This window comes from Vanacampus margaritifer, chromosome 13 (genome assembly GCF_051991255.1).
Source record: "Vanacampus margaritifer isolate UIUO_Vmar chromosome 13, RoL_Vmar_1.0, whole genome shotgun sequence".
Lineage (NCBI taxonomy): Eukaryota > Metazoa > Chordata > Actinopteri > Syngnathiformes > Syngnathidae > Vanacampus > Vanacampus margaritifer.
The window spans coordinates 5,419,340-5,438,415 of record NC_135444.1 but is presented as its reverse complement, the minus strand read 5'-3'; the positions used below and the strand labels follow the sequence as shown (position 1 = coordinate 5,438,415).

The 19,076-nt window shown below is 39.6% G+C and overlaps 1 protein-coding gene across 7 annotated transcripts in view; it reads left to right on the top strand.

The window, feature by feature from the left end:
• The window catches only part of pde4ba (phosphodiesterase 4B, cAMP-specific a), a 185,517-nt gene that overhangs the window by 151,425 nt on the left and 15,016 nt on the right, over positions 1-19,076 (top strand). For 6 of the 7 annotated variants that reach the window (XR_013296391.1, XM_077583694.1, XM_077583695.1 and 3 more), the window contains one exon: positions 9,730-9,842. Coding sequence is in view for 6 of the 7 variants with exons in the window: in XM_077583694.1 (XP_077439820.1) it covers positions 9,730-9,842 (113 nt within the window). In the remaining variant the exon portion in view is untranslated. Of the gene's footprint in view, positions 1-9,729; positions 9,843-14,371; positions 14,558-19,076 lie in introns of those variants that run through there. The other variant, XM_077583699.1, reaches the window with a different exon arrangement.

Sequence of the window (19,076 nt, the reverse complement as noted above, 5' to 3'; positions counted from 1 at the left end):
TGAAACCCTCAACCTGTTTACTCGAACCTTTACCCACAGCCCTGGTGAAAGCACGTATTTCTTCCATCAACCCTTTGATCTGCGCAGCAATAAACCAATCACTTCGCAGTGGTTACATTCCACCTGCTCTCAAAACAGCTGTTATCCGCCCTTCCCTCCAAAAAACATCACTGGTGACCTTTCCCCGCCGGGCCTGGGGTTCGGGGGCGCCACCTGTCTCCCGGTGCTCCCTTCCCCCCTTCCCGTCCCACCACGCGGCTGGAGGTGGCGTGAGCGCGGGTGCCCCCGCTACTCTGCTGTCCGGCCAAAAGTGGATTTTACACTCTAGTCTATTGGCATATTAACACAAAAACTCGCCGCAGCGGAATTTATGAATGAGGAAATGAAATGTTGTGTGTGGCTGAAAGGAGGCAGGGACGGAGAAAACCTCGAGGTTCATTGTAAAAAACCTGCAACCAACCAGGTTAGGTTCATGGACTGTGTTACTACGGTAACTGACCGAGAGCTTAAATTACCTGTTTTTATTAAACAGGAAAGTTACCTCTTTTCCTCTGGTTTCAGTTACCTCCCTTTCTGAAACGGAAGATGCAGAGTTTCCCACATTTCAGGGTTTCTTGATCCAGAGTTCTCACTAAACTTCCCTTGTGAAATAGACCTGTGGCTTATATCATACCTTACTGATAGAACAGAGTTTGTTTCCCTGGGTGGCTCAAAATCAAGAACCCACACGGTCACCTGTGGGGTCCCCCAGGGGTCCGTGCTGGGACCTACTCTTTTCAATATGTATCTGCTCTCCCTTGGCCAAATCATCAGCCAGTTCGGCATTTCATTTCACTGCTACGCTGATGACACAACTTTATATTAAAACAGACGCACACTCCTCATCATCACCTTCTTCCTCACTCTCTGCATTTACCACCTGCCTGGAGGACATAGAGGCGTGGATGAAACATAACTTCCTACAACTCAACAGCTCAAAAACCGAAGCAGTGTTAAATGGTACCACACACCAAATCCGTACTTCCACTATAACCACTATTACTTTCTCTGGCCAGAAGATCACTTTCTCTCCACTCCTCACCAACCTGGGCGTGAGGTTTGACCCTCATCTTACCTTTGAGGCCCACATCAAACACCTCTCCAAGACTGCCTTTCACCACCTGAGAAATATTTCAAAACTCTGACCTTATCTCACCCTTCCTGACGCCGAGAAGCTCGTCCACGCCTTTGTCTCCTCCAGACTGGAATACTGCAACACACTGCTCGTCAGGATCCCCAGCAACTCCATCCAGAAGTTGCAGTACCTTCAGAATAGTGCTGCTAGGATCCTGATGAGAGTGCGGAAACAGGAACATATCACCCTCACCCTACGCTTACTTCACTGGCTTCCCATCTCAGCAAGAATTGAATTTAAGGTCTCTCTTCTGCCTCACAAATGTATTCATGGCAATTCCCCCCACCAAGCCCCCCATCTGTCAGAAGTCCTTGCCACAATTACCTCAACACGATCCCTTCGCTACTCAAATACCTACCGTCTCCTCCCACCCAGGACCAAGACCCGCACAATGGTTGGCCTTCTGCTGTGCTGCTCCACGCCTGTAGAACGCCATTCCGGACAACCTCAGGGCTCCCCAGACTACTGATAGTTTTAAAAATGGACATAAAACCTTTCTTTTTAAAAGACATTTTAATTTATAAACTTGTTTTATCTGTCTCTGTGACTTTTACTTAGATTTTCTTCTTTTAACATTTCTTATTATTGTAGCACTTTGCGATCTCTTGTAGGTGTGTGTTACAAATAAAATTTATGTTTTATTATTATGGATTACTTCATGCGGCCCAGACACACCCAGGCACGGCGTATTATAAAAATGAGTACTATATTTAAAGGGGAAGTCAACTTCCCCAAAAATTCTTGACAATTATGTTCTATACAGCCAGCCCCACTAGTCCAAATATGGTATTCTGGTTAATATTGTGTTTGTGAAATATGAGTTAAGCAGCAAGATCCAGCAGTTTTGATCAATATCAGAAGGCGGCCATTTTCCCACTTGTATCTTTAACTCGACAGCAAGTCTAAGCGAGTCTAAACATGACATTCCGATTAATATTTCTGATTTCACCTATCTCAGGGGACGGCAATTTTGCCATTTACAGATGACATCACAGTTGCTCAGGTCTCAGGTAACAACCAATTACAGATCAGTTTAAAAAACAGGTGAACTGTGATTGGTCGATGCCTGAGCTCTGAGCAACTGTGATGTCAACTGCAAATGGCAAAATTGCCGTCCTCTGAGATAGGTGAAATCAGAAATATTAATCGGAATGTCATGTTTAGACTCATGAGGTCACATATAACATATTATTGTCAAGAAATATTTAAGGTTGACTTCCCCTTTAAATTAGCTAAGTCAAAAAATAAGTAATAGATTTGATAGCAGGACTCCAAACTGGCTGCTCAAGGACAAGACTGTGTTAAACTTCAACCAGAATGGTTGAATGGTCCTTCAACCAGAATCTTTGCTAGGACACACAAAGAACCTCACTGACGTCTGCTTCTGCTACCTTATCGAAATGAGTTCAAGCGTCAAAGAAAACACCATATTTTTGTATCAGAGTATGTCAGCGCGTCTGAGAGCAGCAGATGCAAGACTGATATCGATGCCCTGGGGCCTTGGAGAAACCCCGCTGATGTCAGCCTGTCCTGTAACTTCATTCTGTCTCCTCCCATGTGCGTAGATTCCCATGTGTATCTGTGTGTGAATAACACACAGTCTGGGAATTGTGTGCGTATGGGTGCGTATTGTGGGAATGTGGTTTTGGTTAGTTTGCCGAGTGTCACTAATGAAGCTGGCTGTTTTCAAATGTACTGCAAAAGCTCTATCAAAAAAAAATGTTGCCTTTACAGAGATAATAATATTTAGTTTTGATTTACGCTTTAGAGTATTAAAGTTTTTGTACCACAAGCTTAACTCCAATATCAGTGAACAGAAGTCAGTTCATTTTGTGTGTGTAACTTTGGTAAATTAAAGTTCAATAAGTTTTAAATCTGGGCTCAAAGAAGGCCACTTCAGAGTAGTCCAATGTCTTTGCTCTAAGCCAAAGGTGTCAAACTCCGGTCATCGAGGGCCGTAGTACTGCAGGTTTTGGAGGTTTCCGTCTTCCAAAACAAGCTGATTCCAATCAGCAGGATCGTTATCAGGCTTATGCAGAGCTTGCTGATGAGCTGATCATATATCAGCTGTGTTGGAGAAGGGAAACATCCAAAACCTGCAGGATTCCGGCCCTCGAGGACCTTAGTTTGACACCTATGTTCTAAGCCATTCTTGGGAGTTTTCAGGAGCCCATCTGGGGGGAAAAAAAGGCTTGATGTCGGACCCTGCTGAATGATTACAAGTTTGAAAACACCTGTGTTTATAAGAGGACACACTTTGGTTAAACATGTCTCTTTTCTAGTGGTGCTATAATTTTTGCCAATGCCTTTTTCATTAGTTTTTATTTATTTATTTATATATATATATATTTCTGCTTTTCAACAGCGATTTTCATTGGTTCATTTTCATCACATTTTTATTGTCATATTTGTGTTATTTCTGTGACTGTCCTTGATGTACCTCACCTCAGCTTTGATAGACTCCAGTTAACCATGACCCGAATGAGATTTTAAAAAAAATTGAAAATATAGTTTCTTATAATCATTTTAAGTAACCTAAAGATTGTATTGTAAATAATTTCTGACAGCGTTATCACGCCCATAATTGTTGATACAGCTCTTGGATCTCTTTAGATTGTATTGTGCTTGTGTGCAGTATATTGTGAGTGTTTTCCCTTCTTAGGCAGGAGACATGTTTTATTTGTGTGGACAATGCAGGCCAAAGGTCCCTATTCAACAATAATTCATAGTTAGCCTAATATTTGTTCAAAACTATTCAGTGTCTCTATTGACTTATTAAGAAGAGTTGTTTCATTCCGATTTATTGGCTTCCTAGTGGCAATCCAACTGTGATTTGTAGTAAATCCAACAGAAATGTGTACATGTGTATGTTATGAGAAGGATAGGGAACAGTATGTCCCAGCGGAGCAGGGAGAAGAGGGTGGGCGGAAGGTTGTAACAAGTGAAAAGTGACTAAAGCGGCTAAAAGGCAAACTTCAACATGATTAAAAGTTGATGCAGTGACAGAAGGGAAAGTCCTAGTAATCCACAGGGTAATTTGCATAAATGCGTCATGAATATCTACTGTATAGTTTGCTTCAAACACGTTGTGCTCACAAGGACATTTGAGTTGGAAAATATGTATACATTTGCTTTTTGTGAGTTTAAAAAAACAAACCGTAAAGGTTTTTCTGAATGTTGTGTTTTTTATTTAATCCATTCATTTTCATTTTTTCATTCATTTCATTATTATTTTTATATTTTTATGGCTAATTGTTTTTCATACGTATATTTAATGTAAATATGACTTTAAGACTGTAATTTTTCAAATTTGTGTTATTTCGCCACTAGAGTTGTTCCGATACCGATAGTGGTATCGGCAGACGCCCCGATACTGCATTAAAACAGTGGTATCAGTATCAGTGAGTACTTACAAGTAACATGCCGATACCATTAATTCGGACGCTAATATAGGACTTTGGATGCAGCATCTTGTGTCTTGCTCATGCTCGACATTCACTGATGAGTGACATGTTCACTGCATGCCGAGCTAAGCTATCCCATTGGCCCTTGAATGCTCTGACCCAATGGCAGGACAGCTTTTTCATGTTGAGAAAAAAAAAACTTAGGTATCGGTATGGTATCGGCATCGGCCGATACTGCAAAGCTGGGTATCGGAATCGAAAAACTGTATCGGAACAACACTAGTCGCCACTGTAGGACAAGTCAAATATTTAATGTGCATCCAATGTCAGAGTTACCTTATACAATGGTACCTCGGAGTTTGAACATCATTCATTCCTGCAAAGTGTTCAAAGTCCAAATTGTTCAACTTCTGAAACATTTTTTCCCATAGGAAAATAATGTAAATGCAGCTAATTTGTTCCCAAGCTCCTAAAACACAACATTCCTATTTTAATTTCTATTTATGTTTTTTGCATTTACACTCTGTACAGTATTTAAACAATAAAAAAAAATACCTTACCTTTTTTTTTTGTCATGTGATGGCATCAGTGGATGATAAATGCTATGTTAATGCTTGCTTTAGTTCAGTGCTGAGTTGGTGTATTTTACATTAGGCATATTGTTAGACTACTAAGCGGTCCTTGCATGCGTTGTTTAACATCAGGCAGGTTGTTGAATAGCTAAGGGGGGTCCTCGTGCCAGTATTAAGTGAAGTAGTCACGGTAGTTACAACGGCGCAATAATCTCCTTCCTAATTCCACTCTGGCACTTGTCTTTCTTTGGGCCCATGGTGAAGAAAATGGTCGTGGGAAAATCAAAATTAGAGTATGGAGCACCTCCAGGAGTATTCACGATCTGACTAGAAATGAGCAGTGTATCACAACGTGAGCATTCGGCATTGCCCGGCTTCACTCGGCTACGTTCGGCTTAACTTGCTTTGTTTGGGTGTTCGAACTCCGAAAATGAGTTCAAACTCCGAGGCATTTTTTACTCAATTTTTTTGTTTGAAGTCCGATTTGTACGAGTTCCGAGACTTTCAAACTCTGAGGTTCCACTGTATTTTGAAAATAAAATTGTGTTGACAGGCATGCATCAGAAACATACTTGTTGTAAACACAACTTAACGTGGCATATAAACAGCCCCTCTCATTAAAAATGAATAAATAATAAGAATTAATAATAATAATAATAATCACTTTATATTATAATAATAATAATAATAATCCAGACTGTTAAAAGTGTTACAGTTGTTTTGACCTGCACGTACGTTTTCAAATGCAATTATTATATATTTTTTTTAATGTCAGTTAAAGTGGGTCACCTCGATTGTTCGTGACAATAAGAAAATGCGGGTCCCAGTATGACAACAATTGAGGTCCAATGCTATAGATGTACTTTGGGGTTTGCCATTTGCCTAATATCTGATTTATTTCCAATTGTAATCTTTTTTTTCTTTCTTTTTTTTATAAATAATCTGTAATTCCCCATTGCAGCAGTTGAATGTTTTAAATTTGCACTACGGTGAATTTAATGCAGGATGTGTGTCTTTGTCTTAATGAATGTTGTGAGTGTTGCCAGTCAGAACCCAGAAAGCAGAAATGTCATCAAACCAATTATCACATGACACTCTTTTAAAATACTGTACCAACTCCACTCTGTTTTTTTCTAATACATGTGAGTGATAGATTTTGCAATGCTGTGCAAGTAAAGTCATGATTCAGATTGTAAGGGGTAAAAAAGAGAACTCCAACCGACCGCTATCGGCGTCTTTGGTCTTTGTTAGGAAGAGTTGTGTAACCACATGCGTGGTTTCGATAATCTTGCTTGCTGTTTCTCGTAAAGCAAGTGCCATTAGAAGACTGTTGCCCTGCAGCATGTTGATTTTAAGTGTGCATGTTGTAGTTGTGGCTCTTCACTGAAAATTTTGCACAACACCCCCAAAAAGATTGGTTAATTGCTAAAAATATGTGCAGGCCGAGAACTACAATAAGGAGTACACAATTGCAGCAAATAGTTTGTTTTTCAGTTTTTCCTGATTTTTGGACATGTCTAAAACAGAAAATCTCAATTCCTCCCTAAACTAGACTAAATGAAATTTCTGCAGAAATGATGTGGGAATGCAGAAAGCTGAATGCTAATAGCTGAATGCTAATCTAAATGCTTATGAATTAAATTGAACGATATATTATGTGAATATTAATTGTAGTAGTAGTATGAAGTATTAATTGTAGTTGAAAGAGAAATGATTAAAAAGAACACTTGAACCCTGGTGGCGAGAATTTTTTAAGCAAGTTGAAATTTATATGGAAAAGTGTTATCTGAAAGTACCCTCCATTCATTTAGATGGAAAAGTGGAACTAATGATATCCAATGAAAATAAACAAAAATAATCACTCAATAGCGCCGCCTAGGCAAGCAGTACCCTCCATTAATTTATTTGTAAAAGTGGAACTATGATAGTCACTTGGTGTACATGTATATCCCTTAGCATATTTGCCATGGATATATGTGCAATGTACAGTTGGAGGTTGGATTTAAACCTGCGACCTTTTGGTTACTGGACAAGGCAATTTACCAAATGCGCCACTGAGCAGTATCAGACTGCTGGTAATGATGATCAGTTGTATGCATGGGAGTTGGCGTGGAAAGTGGGACTTAGAAAAAGTTATCGTCATTGAAAATGAATGGGGAAAGTTGAGATTTAACATTAAATTGTGCGAATAAATAAAGTAATATTGAATCAGACGATAAATAACCCGGGAGCCGTGAATTTTGCAAGCAAGTCAAAATTTGAACGGTATAAATCGGAAGTAGTACAAAAAATTGTGGAGAATAAAAATCACAATAACATATGTGGGAATTCCCACAATTATCCATTTCTCCAGATTGATTGGCAGGGTGGAGGACCAAAAGTTAAGATGTTCCACCCAGAAAACGCAGACAAAAAACATCATCCACTATATCCTTAATTATAAATAAAGATTTGCCCACATGAAATACTGTAATCAACATAAAGAAACCATACCTGCTAAAAGGTAAATAAGAAAAAAAAACATCTTAAAATATGTATTTATTAAAAAGAAGACTGTAAACATTGAACATCGCATTGTTGCTCTGAACTAAGTGTTTTTTGCATTTTGGGGCTTGTGCTTCACAGATGATCTTTGTCATTCTTGGGAGGCAACTGCTGTGATCAAGCTCTTCGCCAAGCACAGTCTGTTTCTCTGTGCTTTGATCACACTCCTTTCAGAGGAGACGGCCTCACATAAATATGCGGAGGCAAAGGGTCATAGCTGCTCCAAAACTCTCTATCCTAGGTCAGGGTGTTCCTGCTTCACACACATCCAAAACAATTTGACTTTGTTCTGATTGGTGACAGGGATCTACCTTCAATTTGCTTCATTGCGCATTTCCACTGACATCTGTGGATTCACCCAGCTAGAGTGGGAAAAAAAAGTTGCCAGGTTTTCCCAGGTCTTGTTGAACAATGTATATTCCCATTCTATCCAAGGCAAAGTTTTTGTCCAAAATCGTCTCAGCAAGCACTCCAGCCAAATAAGGAGCTTGTCTTCAGAGTTTTTGCTATGCGCAAAGATCCTGCATAAGAGGCCTCTAGTTGTGGAGGAATGAATTCAGAATTCAGGCAAAAATTCTGAATTCTAACAGTTTTCTTTAAAAAGTCAGGTAGCTTACCAACGTGACATCCGTGTTTTATCTTAAGATGACATATAGGCTAGCTTCATGCTACTGTTATCTAGTTATTTTGGGCTTACATGTAGCTAAATCAAACATAATTCTCACGATTCTGACAGACTTTTGGGTTATTGCTTTAGCGTATGCTAAATTTTATCTTGGTTGACAGTTCAACAGCGCTAAACAAGCCAAAGCACTGACCATTAGCCAACCTTTTTTGCTCGGTCTCGGCAGCTATTGGAAGCTGGCCGTGTAGTTTATGTCGCGCCAGTCTCACATTGGAAACATGCCACCAGAAAAGCTGAGCTTGCATTGACCCGCGACCACAGCAATAGCAATTCTTAGACACAGAAGCAGGAAGTGGTGCTAGTTTCGGTATAATGAAAACACGCGAATGAGAACACAAACGTGACTTTGGAAGTTAACAGGAAGGAATTTAACAGTTACATTCTCTTTTAATGGGTATATGAATCACTGTGACAACTGTGTGATTGACATACACATGGCAAAATAATGTGACAAACGGGACAGGACCTGTGTAATAACAGTACAACGGGGTTGGCGCAATTTGCCGGGACGTGGGACGGAGGACGGTTATTGTCCAAAGAAATGTTTCCAAATTGGGAAGATATTTCAGAGCCAATGACGCTCAGTGCTCTTATAAACACAAACCACCTCAACCGTGTCGGTAATACCAGGAAAAAAACATTTCCAGTGAAGCCAGTTCAATATCAGAGGCATGTGGCCTTAAGCTAGTCGCACAGCCTCCCTCTGTGTCTCTCGCTTCCCTTCAGCGGAGTGACGGAAGGCCGTGGGCAGGCTGCCAGGTGCCTCTCATGTTTGGGAGAGCAAACAGCCTCACGTCTTTGATGGCAAGAAGATCAGAGCGGGGGACACATTCTACGCGGCCACGCTAAGGTCGGTGCAGTGCATGCCGCCGTGTTGTGCTCTGCAGCTAGGATACCCCAAGTATACACAATACCGGGGCAGCAGATGCGCAGAACGCCTACGTGTGTGTATGCGTCCCCATCTCCCTCCCATCAGCCATCAAACTACTACTTTCCAGCAAACTCACACCAAACTAACCACTTTACTGTCTTAAACAGCAACTACGGAGTAGTTGCCCAACGATATTGTCAAAATTACAGCATGAGTATTGCCGTTACTTTTAGCCGTACATTGTTACATGCTAATGAAGCTATATATCAAATCCATTGTTTTCTATTATATATAATTTTATAATGCTCAAATGGCATGGCACAAAGAGAGAAAAACGGCCCAGAGCTCCAAATCCAACCAGCTCACCGCAGCTACTCCTTCTAGACAAGTGAGCGCCACTCTTGGGTGCACATGTGTGCCTCTGCAGCATTATGCTCTGTTCTGACTGTGTGTCTCTGTGCTGCTTTGCTTGATGACAGATGAGGCGTACCAGAAGCTGGCCATGGAGACCACGGAGGAGTTGGATTGGTGTCTGGACCAGCTGGAGACAATCCAGACCTATCGCTCTGTCAGCGACATGGCCTCCACCAAGGTAGGGAGAGACCTTGTTTTTTTTTGTTTTCAACACTATTTCAAGGAACTGGCCATTCACCTCTAAATAGGAGGCCGTCATTACTTACATACAAAATATCCTCCCGTGAAATATCCACAGATATACTGTGTGCTGTGATCATATGTGAACAAAAGCCTTGAACAAAGTTGCCCATTTTAATTATGAGCAGAGAAGGGGATGGCGGAGGTCTGCATTATTAACACTGGAGCTGGTTCATTAAAGTATATTATTTTATATATTATTATTATATTTGTATATTTTATTTTTGATGTATTTTTTATACTGTAGTTAAAAAAACGTATATTTACTAGAGCTGTCAAACGATTACGTTTTTAAATCAGATTAGTGACTTCTTAGAATTTTGATTAATCGCGATTAATTGCTTAATTAAAAAGGCTTTTACCCTACAGCCAACCACCGGCATTCGCGGGGGATAGCGATTGTTCTGGCCCACGAGTAGTGAAAACCCACGTATAATGGGCCGCAATTAAAATGCATGGAGAAAAAAATAAAAATAAAAATCTTGAAAGAATGCTGATAAACATTTAATATAACGTGTAATGTCTTATTTCGTGAACCCGGCATCGTCATTGATTGATGACATTACAACCGATCTCCGATTTTGCATAAAATGCTAAATATCGTCCAATCCCGATCCAGGCGATCGGATCGTTGTAAAGTCTAATAATATTATATCGATTTGTGAGAAGTTGATAGGATTTGTTTTGTTTCAATTAGGGCTGGAAAAAAAAGTTGTCTATCTCAATCGACCACAAAATGTTCTGCTCTTATTTACAGAAGTGTGCAACGCTCTTCTTTCTCCTGTGTTTGTTTGTTTGTTTGTTTTTGATTAGAAAGTGTGTTATTTTCAAAGAGTGAGTGTTAGATGGTGTTTAAATTGTGTGGGATTGGTCTCAATATCGCAGATTTTCACCTGCCGCAGGTCCCCCACGATAAACGGGGGATTCACTCTATTACAAAAAGTCAATCAGTGAAGTTTTCCAGTTCCTCACTTACAAAGTCCATCAGTGTGACTATGAGTTTCTTTACACTATACCATGGTGCTTTTGGCTTTGCACATTCGATCTACGCTGTCGTCTTTAACATTGGATCAAATGTTACTTAATAAAAATATACAGTATACATGTATGTATCAAGTCGCAACCCTCTAAGAATTTAAGTTTTGATCTTCCAGCAGCTGTCATGAAAATAAAAAAAATCCTTTAACAAAAAATATTAATCTGTTTCACATAAAGATGGAATTGTACCGTGAGGAAAAACCTTTTATGAATCCATCACCCACGGCTGCAAAATGTCGTTTGAATGACTGGTCAAGTGATTATTCAATCTGTCGTGTTCTCCACTTCATCGATGCTGTTGCTGTCCAACATCTTTTTACTGTCCACCAGAAGTTGCTTCTTTGTGCGTGACTGTGGAAATGAATTTAACAGATTATTTTATTGTTTGTTGCATATGGTGAGGTGGTGTCTAATATAAGCTTATGTTTAGTTTTTTTTGTTGTTGAAAAAATAAGACATGATCCACTTTTAAGGTGGAGTTTTCCAGGTTTGGGAAAGTGTGGGTTACAACTAAAGCAATTAGAGATCCCATCCATTTTTTTTATTTATGTTCTTTTTTTTCTGTGGTCATTTAAACGCAATCAAAACGGACAACTGGTTAGACTCTTTTTTTTTTTTTAAATCTACTATATTATATAATGCTTGTTTAATCATAACTTAAAACATTAAACTAACAAACTTAATATTTAAATGTGCAAACATTTGTAGAAGTAAAGTCTTTGCAGACAAACTCAGACACAACCTGTTGACATGCATGATGGAACACTGTGTCCCTTTGTATAATTCAAATTATTTTATGTAATTGATACCCTATTGTCTTTAATTATTAAAACAGGAAAACAATGCATTACTAATTATTTTTTCCTCTAATTTGAACGCTTCTGAAAGCTGAGCTGATTGATTCTTGATGAACAGTTGTTTTTTTCTATCGACTAGGAATGTAACGATAACGGCAATATTGTGATATTGTGACATTAAAACTGCGACAATATCGTTGTCGTCATGTCACGATATTAAAAGCAGCACATCTGTTAAAAAAGTCAGGTTGATTTTCATTTATGCATTTCTCGCACCCTCTGGTGGCTAGTTTTTTAGTGCCGTTTAATTTTCACAAGGCATGATTTGGCCCTTTTATGTTTAAAATCCATGCTAATGGTCAAATGAAGGTGACCATAATATGCTTGTGAACCGAGTCCATATGTGGAGGAACTCAATGTGTGTGTGCATTCGTAAGTAAGTGCCTAGTAAGTGTTATTAGAAATTGTAGGTTTTTATATTAATTTATGTTATGCACAAAAGCACAATAATGTGTTGTTGTTTTTTGTATGAGCTCTTTTTTTTTACAATATTGTGACCTTTTTTACATCGCCAACCTTCCCTTAATATTGTGATAATTATCATATGGTGAACTTCAAATCGATACATCCTTACCATCAACAGTATTTGAGGTATACCTAATGAACTTTCTTTAATTACATTTTTTTTCAAGTGGTATTGTTGTTAGATTCCTAACTGCAGTCCCAATGCTGGCAGTGATGTTGCATCCCAGCACGTAACCTCATATGGATCAAACATGTTGATAAGGAGCCTTACTCTAAACACGTCTGTTTATGGAAATATGGTGCTAATGCTAAATGCTATCTTGGTTGACAGTTCAACAGTGCTAAACAATCAAAGCAACTCACCATTTTTGCTCTGTCCCGACAGCTATAGGAAGCTGCCGTTTATTTCACGCCGGTCACGCATTGTAACATTACTGCTAGGAAGTTCAGCTCACGTTGCAATGCAGAATGCAAACGTGAATTTGGAAGCAAGTAGGAAGGAATTTAACAGGTAAATGCCCTCCCTTGTAATGGATTTATCATATGAATTGCTATGACAACATTGTGATTGACATGCACATGGCAACAAAAAAAGGGACACCAGGACAGGACCTGCATAATAACGGTACAAAACATAAAATAATAAATAAAAAATTTTATTTAAAAAAGGATGAGGAAGGCGAAAACTGTCCCAGCCGAAATGGGATGTCTGGCTAATAGATTGTGAAAAGGCCATGAGTGGTTTAGATCAGCTCTGGACCGTGGGCTATTGGTACCGGGTCGCACGTAGAAATGGACAAAAATGAAAAATAAATAGTTTTGTTAATTACATTCTATAGGGAAATATACATACGTTCGGCTGGGTTATTATATAATCGAGAATCGTGCGATTAATTACAGTAACAAATTTTAATCGCCTGATGCCCCTAATTTACGGAAATTTTTAATATTTTTTTTCTAAGAAAATATATATTTTTTCATTCGTAATTCGTAATTAATCGCATGACTTCATTAGTTAACTCACAATTAATCCCTATTTTTATATCTGTTCTAATACAATTAAAACAATTCTAGGTTTTCAAACTTGTTAACAAAACTGGGGGGAGGACATTTTTTACTAATAAAAATAGTTTAAATGAATTTTTGACGTCTATAGCCGTCAATGGCAGTGAATGCTACTACTTCTTGTTATAATTTTTTTAATGTAAATTTTATTTACTTGTATACTTACTTACAATCTTTGTTTTGTTCTTGTTTCACTTATCATTTACTGCATGTACAGCACTGTGTATACAGCAATGCTTGTTTTAAAGTCCTTTATAAATAAAGTTGAGTTGAGCTGTTGTCTTACATATGTCGCATTGTTGAGTAAAAGACGTTTTAATAATTTTCTTTGTTCATCATCGTTTTCACTTTGTGAACGAACATGTTAAGAAAATGTTGAGGTACTCTGGTTACTTAATTTGTTAGTAATATGATTTAAAACTAGCCATTTAAAAACAATGTAACGTCGTGATATGTATGTTGATGTTTTTCATTGGCCGAAAGGCAATGAATGGTTGCCATTTCACGACAAGCATGTCTGAACCGGTCCACAGTGCAAAAAAAGTTGTGGACCATTGATTTAAATAGAGTACGATGGATTTTTATGTGGTCTGGAAATTCTGTATGGGTGCCATCAATGCCCTGGGGCAAAAAATTTGCATCAACCTATTTTTGAGATCCTCTTGGTCTGCTTTTTTTTCACCAACCCTACTAGAATGTTAAATTGTTATTCGAGTTACTAGTTAATGGGAACTTGTTTGGGACGTCCTGAGTAAATATAGTCACCACAGCATTTGTCATATTCTCCAGGAAATAAATGCGCCTCTGAATTCACCAAGACTCGTCAAAGACTTGTAAAGAGATAAGGTTTCTTTCCATCCGAATGTTCTGTTCAATTCAGCAGCTGAGTGTGTGAGGAGGGTTGAACAACAAGCAGGGCGGACAACAGTACTGAGGCGGGCGGGACTACCCTCATGTGGGTGTGTGTTTAGGGCTGAGGTCTCGCGCCCTCGTGCACGCACGCACACGCATAAAGACACGCAGAATGAGGTAAAGCCTAGTCAGACCTCAAACTGAGTCACTCGAGCTGCGGCCTTTCCCAACGTCAGAAAGTCGAGAAAGCTCGCTCCTTTTACTCATACGCTAGTCACACTTGAGCGGCTGCTCTACACTTAACAGCAACAACATGGGAGCCAGTTATTTTGACAAGAAAGAGAGGAAATTAGGGAAGCTCAATGGCTGGAGGAAGGTGAGTTTCCTGAACACTTTTTGCTTTGTGAAGATTTCTTTTGGTGAGTTTGTATTTTACAAATCTGATTCATGTGGACTTGAGGGCTGCACTTCTGATGCTTGCGCATGCTGTGGTTAGCTCTAAGTTTAGTTTAGTTTATGAGAGAGAGACTCAAGTAAGCTCTGTTGTTCAGACAACTTTGGCGTGCATATTGTATGATAATGAAGTTCATTTATTATTTGGACTCTTGGAACAAGTTGTGCAGCCATTTAAATGTACATCCACACATGTGGAAAACATTTCTAGATTTGTGTCTGTATTAGTTATTGATGAATAAGGCAGGGATAATTTATTTTGACAAATTGTTCTGTTCCAGTTACACCTTTGGTGTTTTTTCTTTTTCTGGTCTTAAGTATCTTTCTTAACAGAGTTATTTTTGACAAACAAATTCAATATAACTTGTGAGTGCATATTTGGGGGATCGGAGAGAACAAAGCATGTGTACACTTTTTAATCCTTTCATTACTTTTTTGTTGTTGTTGTTATTGTACTGTTTCAAATTCACAAAATCGCATTGTCCTGCTTACTGCTGTATTCTAACCCTAATGATGATGAACCTCATTGTACCCTTTGGGGCCAAACGAGCACAAAGTTTAGGAGTAATTCTTTGTTTTGACAATTGTCAATTGTCCTCCTTTCTTGCCTGCAAAAGTCATAGTTATACTTGAGGAAAAAAAGACAAATGGCTTCACAAGTTTTGTCACTGGCAGTTATAACTAGTTAAAATTATGTTACTGAATGGCTGCTTGTTTGCATAAGGAGCACACTCACAAAAATATTGAAAGGGGTATGATGATAATTATGCCATGGGCTGTATTCTTAGTTGACAAAACATGACAAAAAAAAGTTGAACTCAAGTATTTGTGTCTAAAAAGTGTGCTGCCTGAAACGCTCTATAGAATGACAGGGGTGAAGTATTATTTCTTAGATTACGCCCCACTGTAATTTAACCGAACATGTTACATCACTTTTAAGTGGCTGCCCAGTTTGGAGATGTCTTAAATGATTTCACTGCATGGCAGCAAGTTTGCTTAAGGAGGAAAAAAAAGAAAGAAAGTGATGCGATGATTGCATATATATGTCATTGGCTGTATTCTTAGTTACACTTAAAACATAAAGAAGAAGAAAACAAGTTGAAAATTGAACTCATTAAGTATTTGTGTCTAAAAAGTGTGCTGAAACGCTCACGGAATGATTTTTCAAGATTACTCCCTGCTGTAATTTAATCAAACAAACATGTTGCATCACTTTTAAGTGTCTGCCCGGTTTATTTAAGTCTCTCAATTTGGGGATGGGTAAGGATGCAAGGTTAGAAAGGTCAACAATTCCTGTCATATGGCAGGCTTAACACAGAGCGCCCACTAGTGGCCTTAAACCTAAACTCTTGTTTTATTTTGTACGGTTTTGATTTGAAGATAAAGTGGGAGGATGTTGGTGGGGTGAGTGCATGGTTCGATAGATCAATAGACAGATGGCAGCCGCGTCACGCTCAAGGGAGGGAGACTCCCCATCTGCCTCTAAGCTACCTGTCCGCCTGGCCGACCTCCACATTGAGCTGTCCAATGGGATCATATCTGAATGGAGGAGCACAGTGTGCGTGTTTTTTTTCTCTCTCCTACTCTCGCTGAAATGCCACATGCTCCCTTCACCTTCCCTGTCTCTGTCGCAGCAGCTTTCTTAATCACAAAAACTCTGCGAGCAGAGCAGGGGTTAAAAAAGGGGAAGGAACAGAAGGAAATGTGATTATAGAGTGATAGCAGTACAAGGGAAGCCTGTGGGAAATGAACAAAAGGATGGCAGACATAAACAAGTAGTAGAATCGCATTTTATTTGTTTCATTTTACCATTCCATTCATTCAATAATTTTCATGCATGTAAACAAAAATCTAAGTGAAGCTTTGTATAGAAAAAAATATGGAAGAGGATTAGGGCCAGTGAAGTGGAAAAAAAGGGGGTTGGCGCAATTTGGCAGAATTCTGACTTTAAAGTGAGAATTCTGACGTTAAAGTCAGTATAATTCTATTTGGACTTTAAAGTGAGAAAACTCAGACTTTGTAACATAGAGCTATAAACTGTGGGGGGTTGCGAATGTCAGGATTCTGTGAATAAAGTCAGAATTCTCACTTTAAAGTCAGAATCCTGCCAACCTTTTTTCTCACTTCACTGGCCCTAATCCTCTTCCGTAAAAAAGAGAACTCAACACATCTTCTTTCTGTCATTTGGCCCAAGACTAATCTACCCCTTCAGGATAACCAATGTTTTTTTTTTCTTACAACAATATGTCTTATGCACCCCCACTTGTCTAAGTCCCGCATTCTGATTAATATTGCATATGTGGAATCTGAGTTAAGCAGCGAAATCCACCCGTTATACATCTCAGGGGGCATCCATTTTGTCACTTTCTTTTGACTGAAAATAAGATCCCATTTGTTCAGGTAACAACCAATCATGGATTACCTATTTTCTGAAGCTAAACTGTGATTGGTTAGCTGTTGTCTGAGTTTGGTCATGTGATGTTCACAAGCTGAACCGTGATTGCTCGTTACCTGCGCCTTGAAGCAACTGTAACGTAATTTTCAGTCACCAGCAAGTGGCAAAATGGAACCTCCCCCCCATATGGGTCAACTCGTGTGGATTTTGCTGCTTAATTCATGTTAAACAAATGCATTATCAATCAGAATACTGTGTTTAGACCAGTGGGGCCGCATAGATCATATTATTATAAAGAAATGTTTTGACTTGACTTCAACTAAAACATGCATGTCAGCATGCGTCACTGCATAAGATGGCATCGTCTGCCACGACTGTGCTTCTGTCTATGTGTTTGCGCACTTGGGAATTTCTTTAAGCCTGTGGGGAAGCACAGTTCTTCACCACACTGCAGAGCGACATCACCCACTGTTATTTCTGGTTTCTTGATATATTATGCAGTGCAGTATTATATAAAGCGCTGCCTCCTCTCTTGCACTTTTTTTTTTGCATCCTATATCCCAGCTTTTGGTCCTTTCTGTCTGGATTCTTTCCCTCTGTGGGAGGATAATCTGGAATCCTCCCGGGTGAGCTTTGATCCCCCCTCATCTTTATCATTTGTGTACACACAGACCCATAAACACATCTGCAGTCAAAAGGGAACTTGTGGGTTCCCATGGATTGTCGCTCTTGCAACATAAAGCAATTTAGCAGGAGGGTATCCCTGCAAATCCATTGTTGACAAAAGCAACGGCATGCATCAAAATTGGCTCATGGCCCTGATGTAACCGTATATCCTCGTCAGGTGGCCCGAGCCTGCTACAATGCAGCCGTGTCCACATGCGCCAGAGGACACCCCATCGATCGTCCCTGGGAGGCAGTGAGGCAGAGATTGATGACTGTGTTGGCAAGTGGCAGCCAGTAGAGGAATCGACATGTAAGTGGTGGATAGTGAGCGAGAGACAGAGTGGCGAGAGGAGGTGCAGGAGTGGTGGGGGGAGCGATTTTCACTTTGTATGGCTCGGATGTGAGCTGAGGCGATGTGTGTGGCGTGTCCTCGTGACAGCTCGGCAGCTATAACACGTCTGCCTGCAAAGGAAGAGGGGAAGCCACTGAAAGCAGCCGCATACTGGCTGCCTGATGTTGTTGCCATGGTGTTTGGGTGTTCTCGTATGTGGGACACACACACACACACAGAAACCAGTGGGTTGATGTCAGCTAAATTGGGAAAGGATGCAATTATCTCCCATCTCTTTCTTTTTCACACACTGAAGTCTTCTCCCCGGCGCAGGCTGTTACAAATAACCCTCCGCAGTGTCTATAACATGGGATGTGGTTAATGATCAGGCTTACCAGTCCTCCGCGCTGGCTGGCGTATATCCGCAGATGACAGAATCTGCAAAAGAGAGGGAGGGTGCGCAGAGGAAATGCTGCACATTCACGTTCCCTAAAATGTGACCAGTATTCAATGTTGCACTGTGGAGCCTCAAGGACGCGTTTCTCACAATGGCTGAAACACGTGCAGTTATGAGGTCAACCTTGTTTGTGCCTGTAAGGTGACCAGATTTTCAAAATGAAATTATCGAGATGCTACAATTTCACTGAAAATCAAATTCTCAGCAAGACCTATTTATAACAAATTTAATCGCTAGTCAATCATTTTACTTTAGCTAAAGCTAAGCGCTATCTTCGTTGACAGTTCAATAGCTGTAAATAGGACAATGCACTCTCGTGTTGGTACCTTTTAAGATGAGCAGATTTTCAAAATAAAAAATCAGGGTGCTACAATTTGACTGGAAATCAAATATACAATAAATTATATTTAGCTATTTATAACAAATGTAATCACTTGTTAATCTGTTTGTGTCATTACTTTAGCTAATGCTAAATGCTTAGGTTGATTTCAACAACTATAAATACACCAATGTACAGTACATACTCCCCAATATACAACCTTTTTTTTTTCAGTCCCAGCAACTTTTGGAAGCTGGCTGTGCCGGTTACCTCA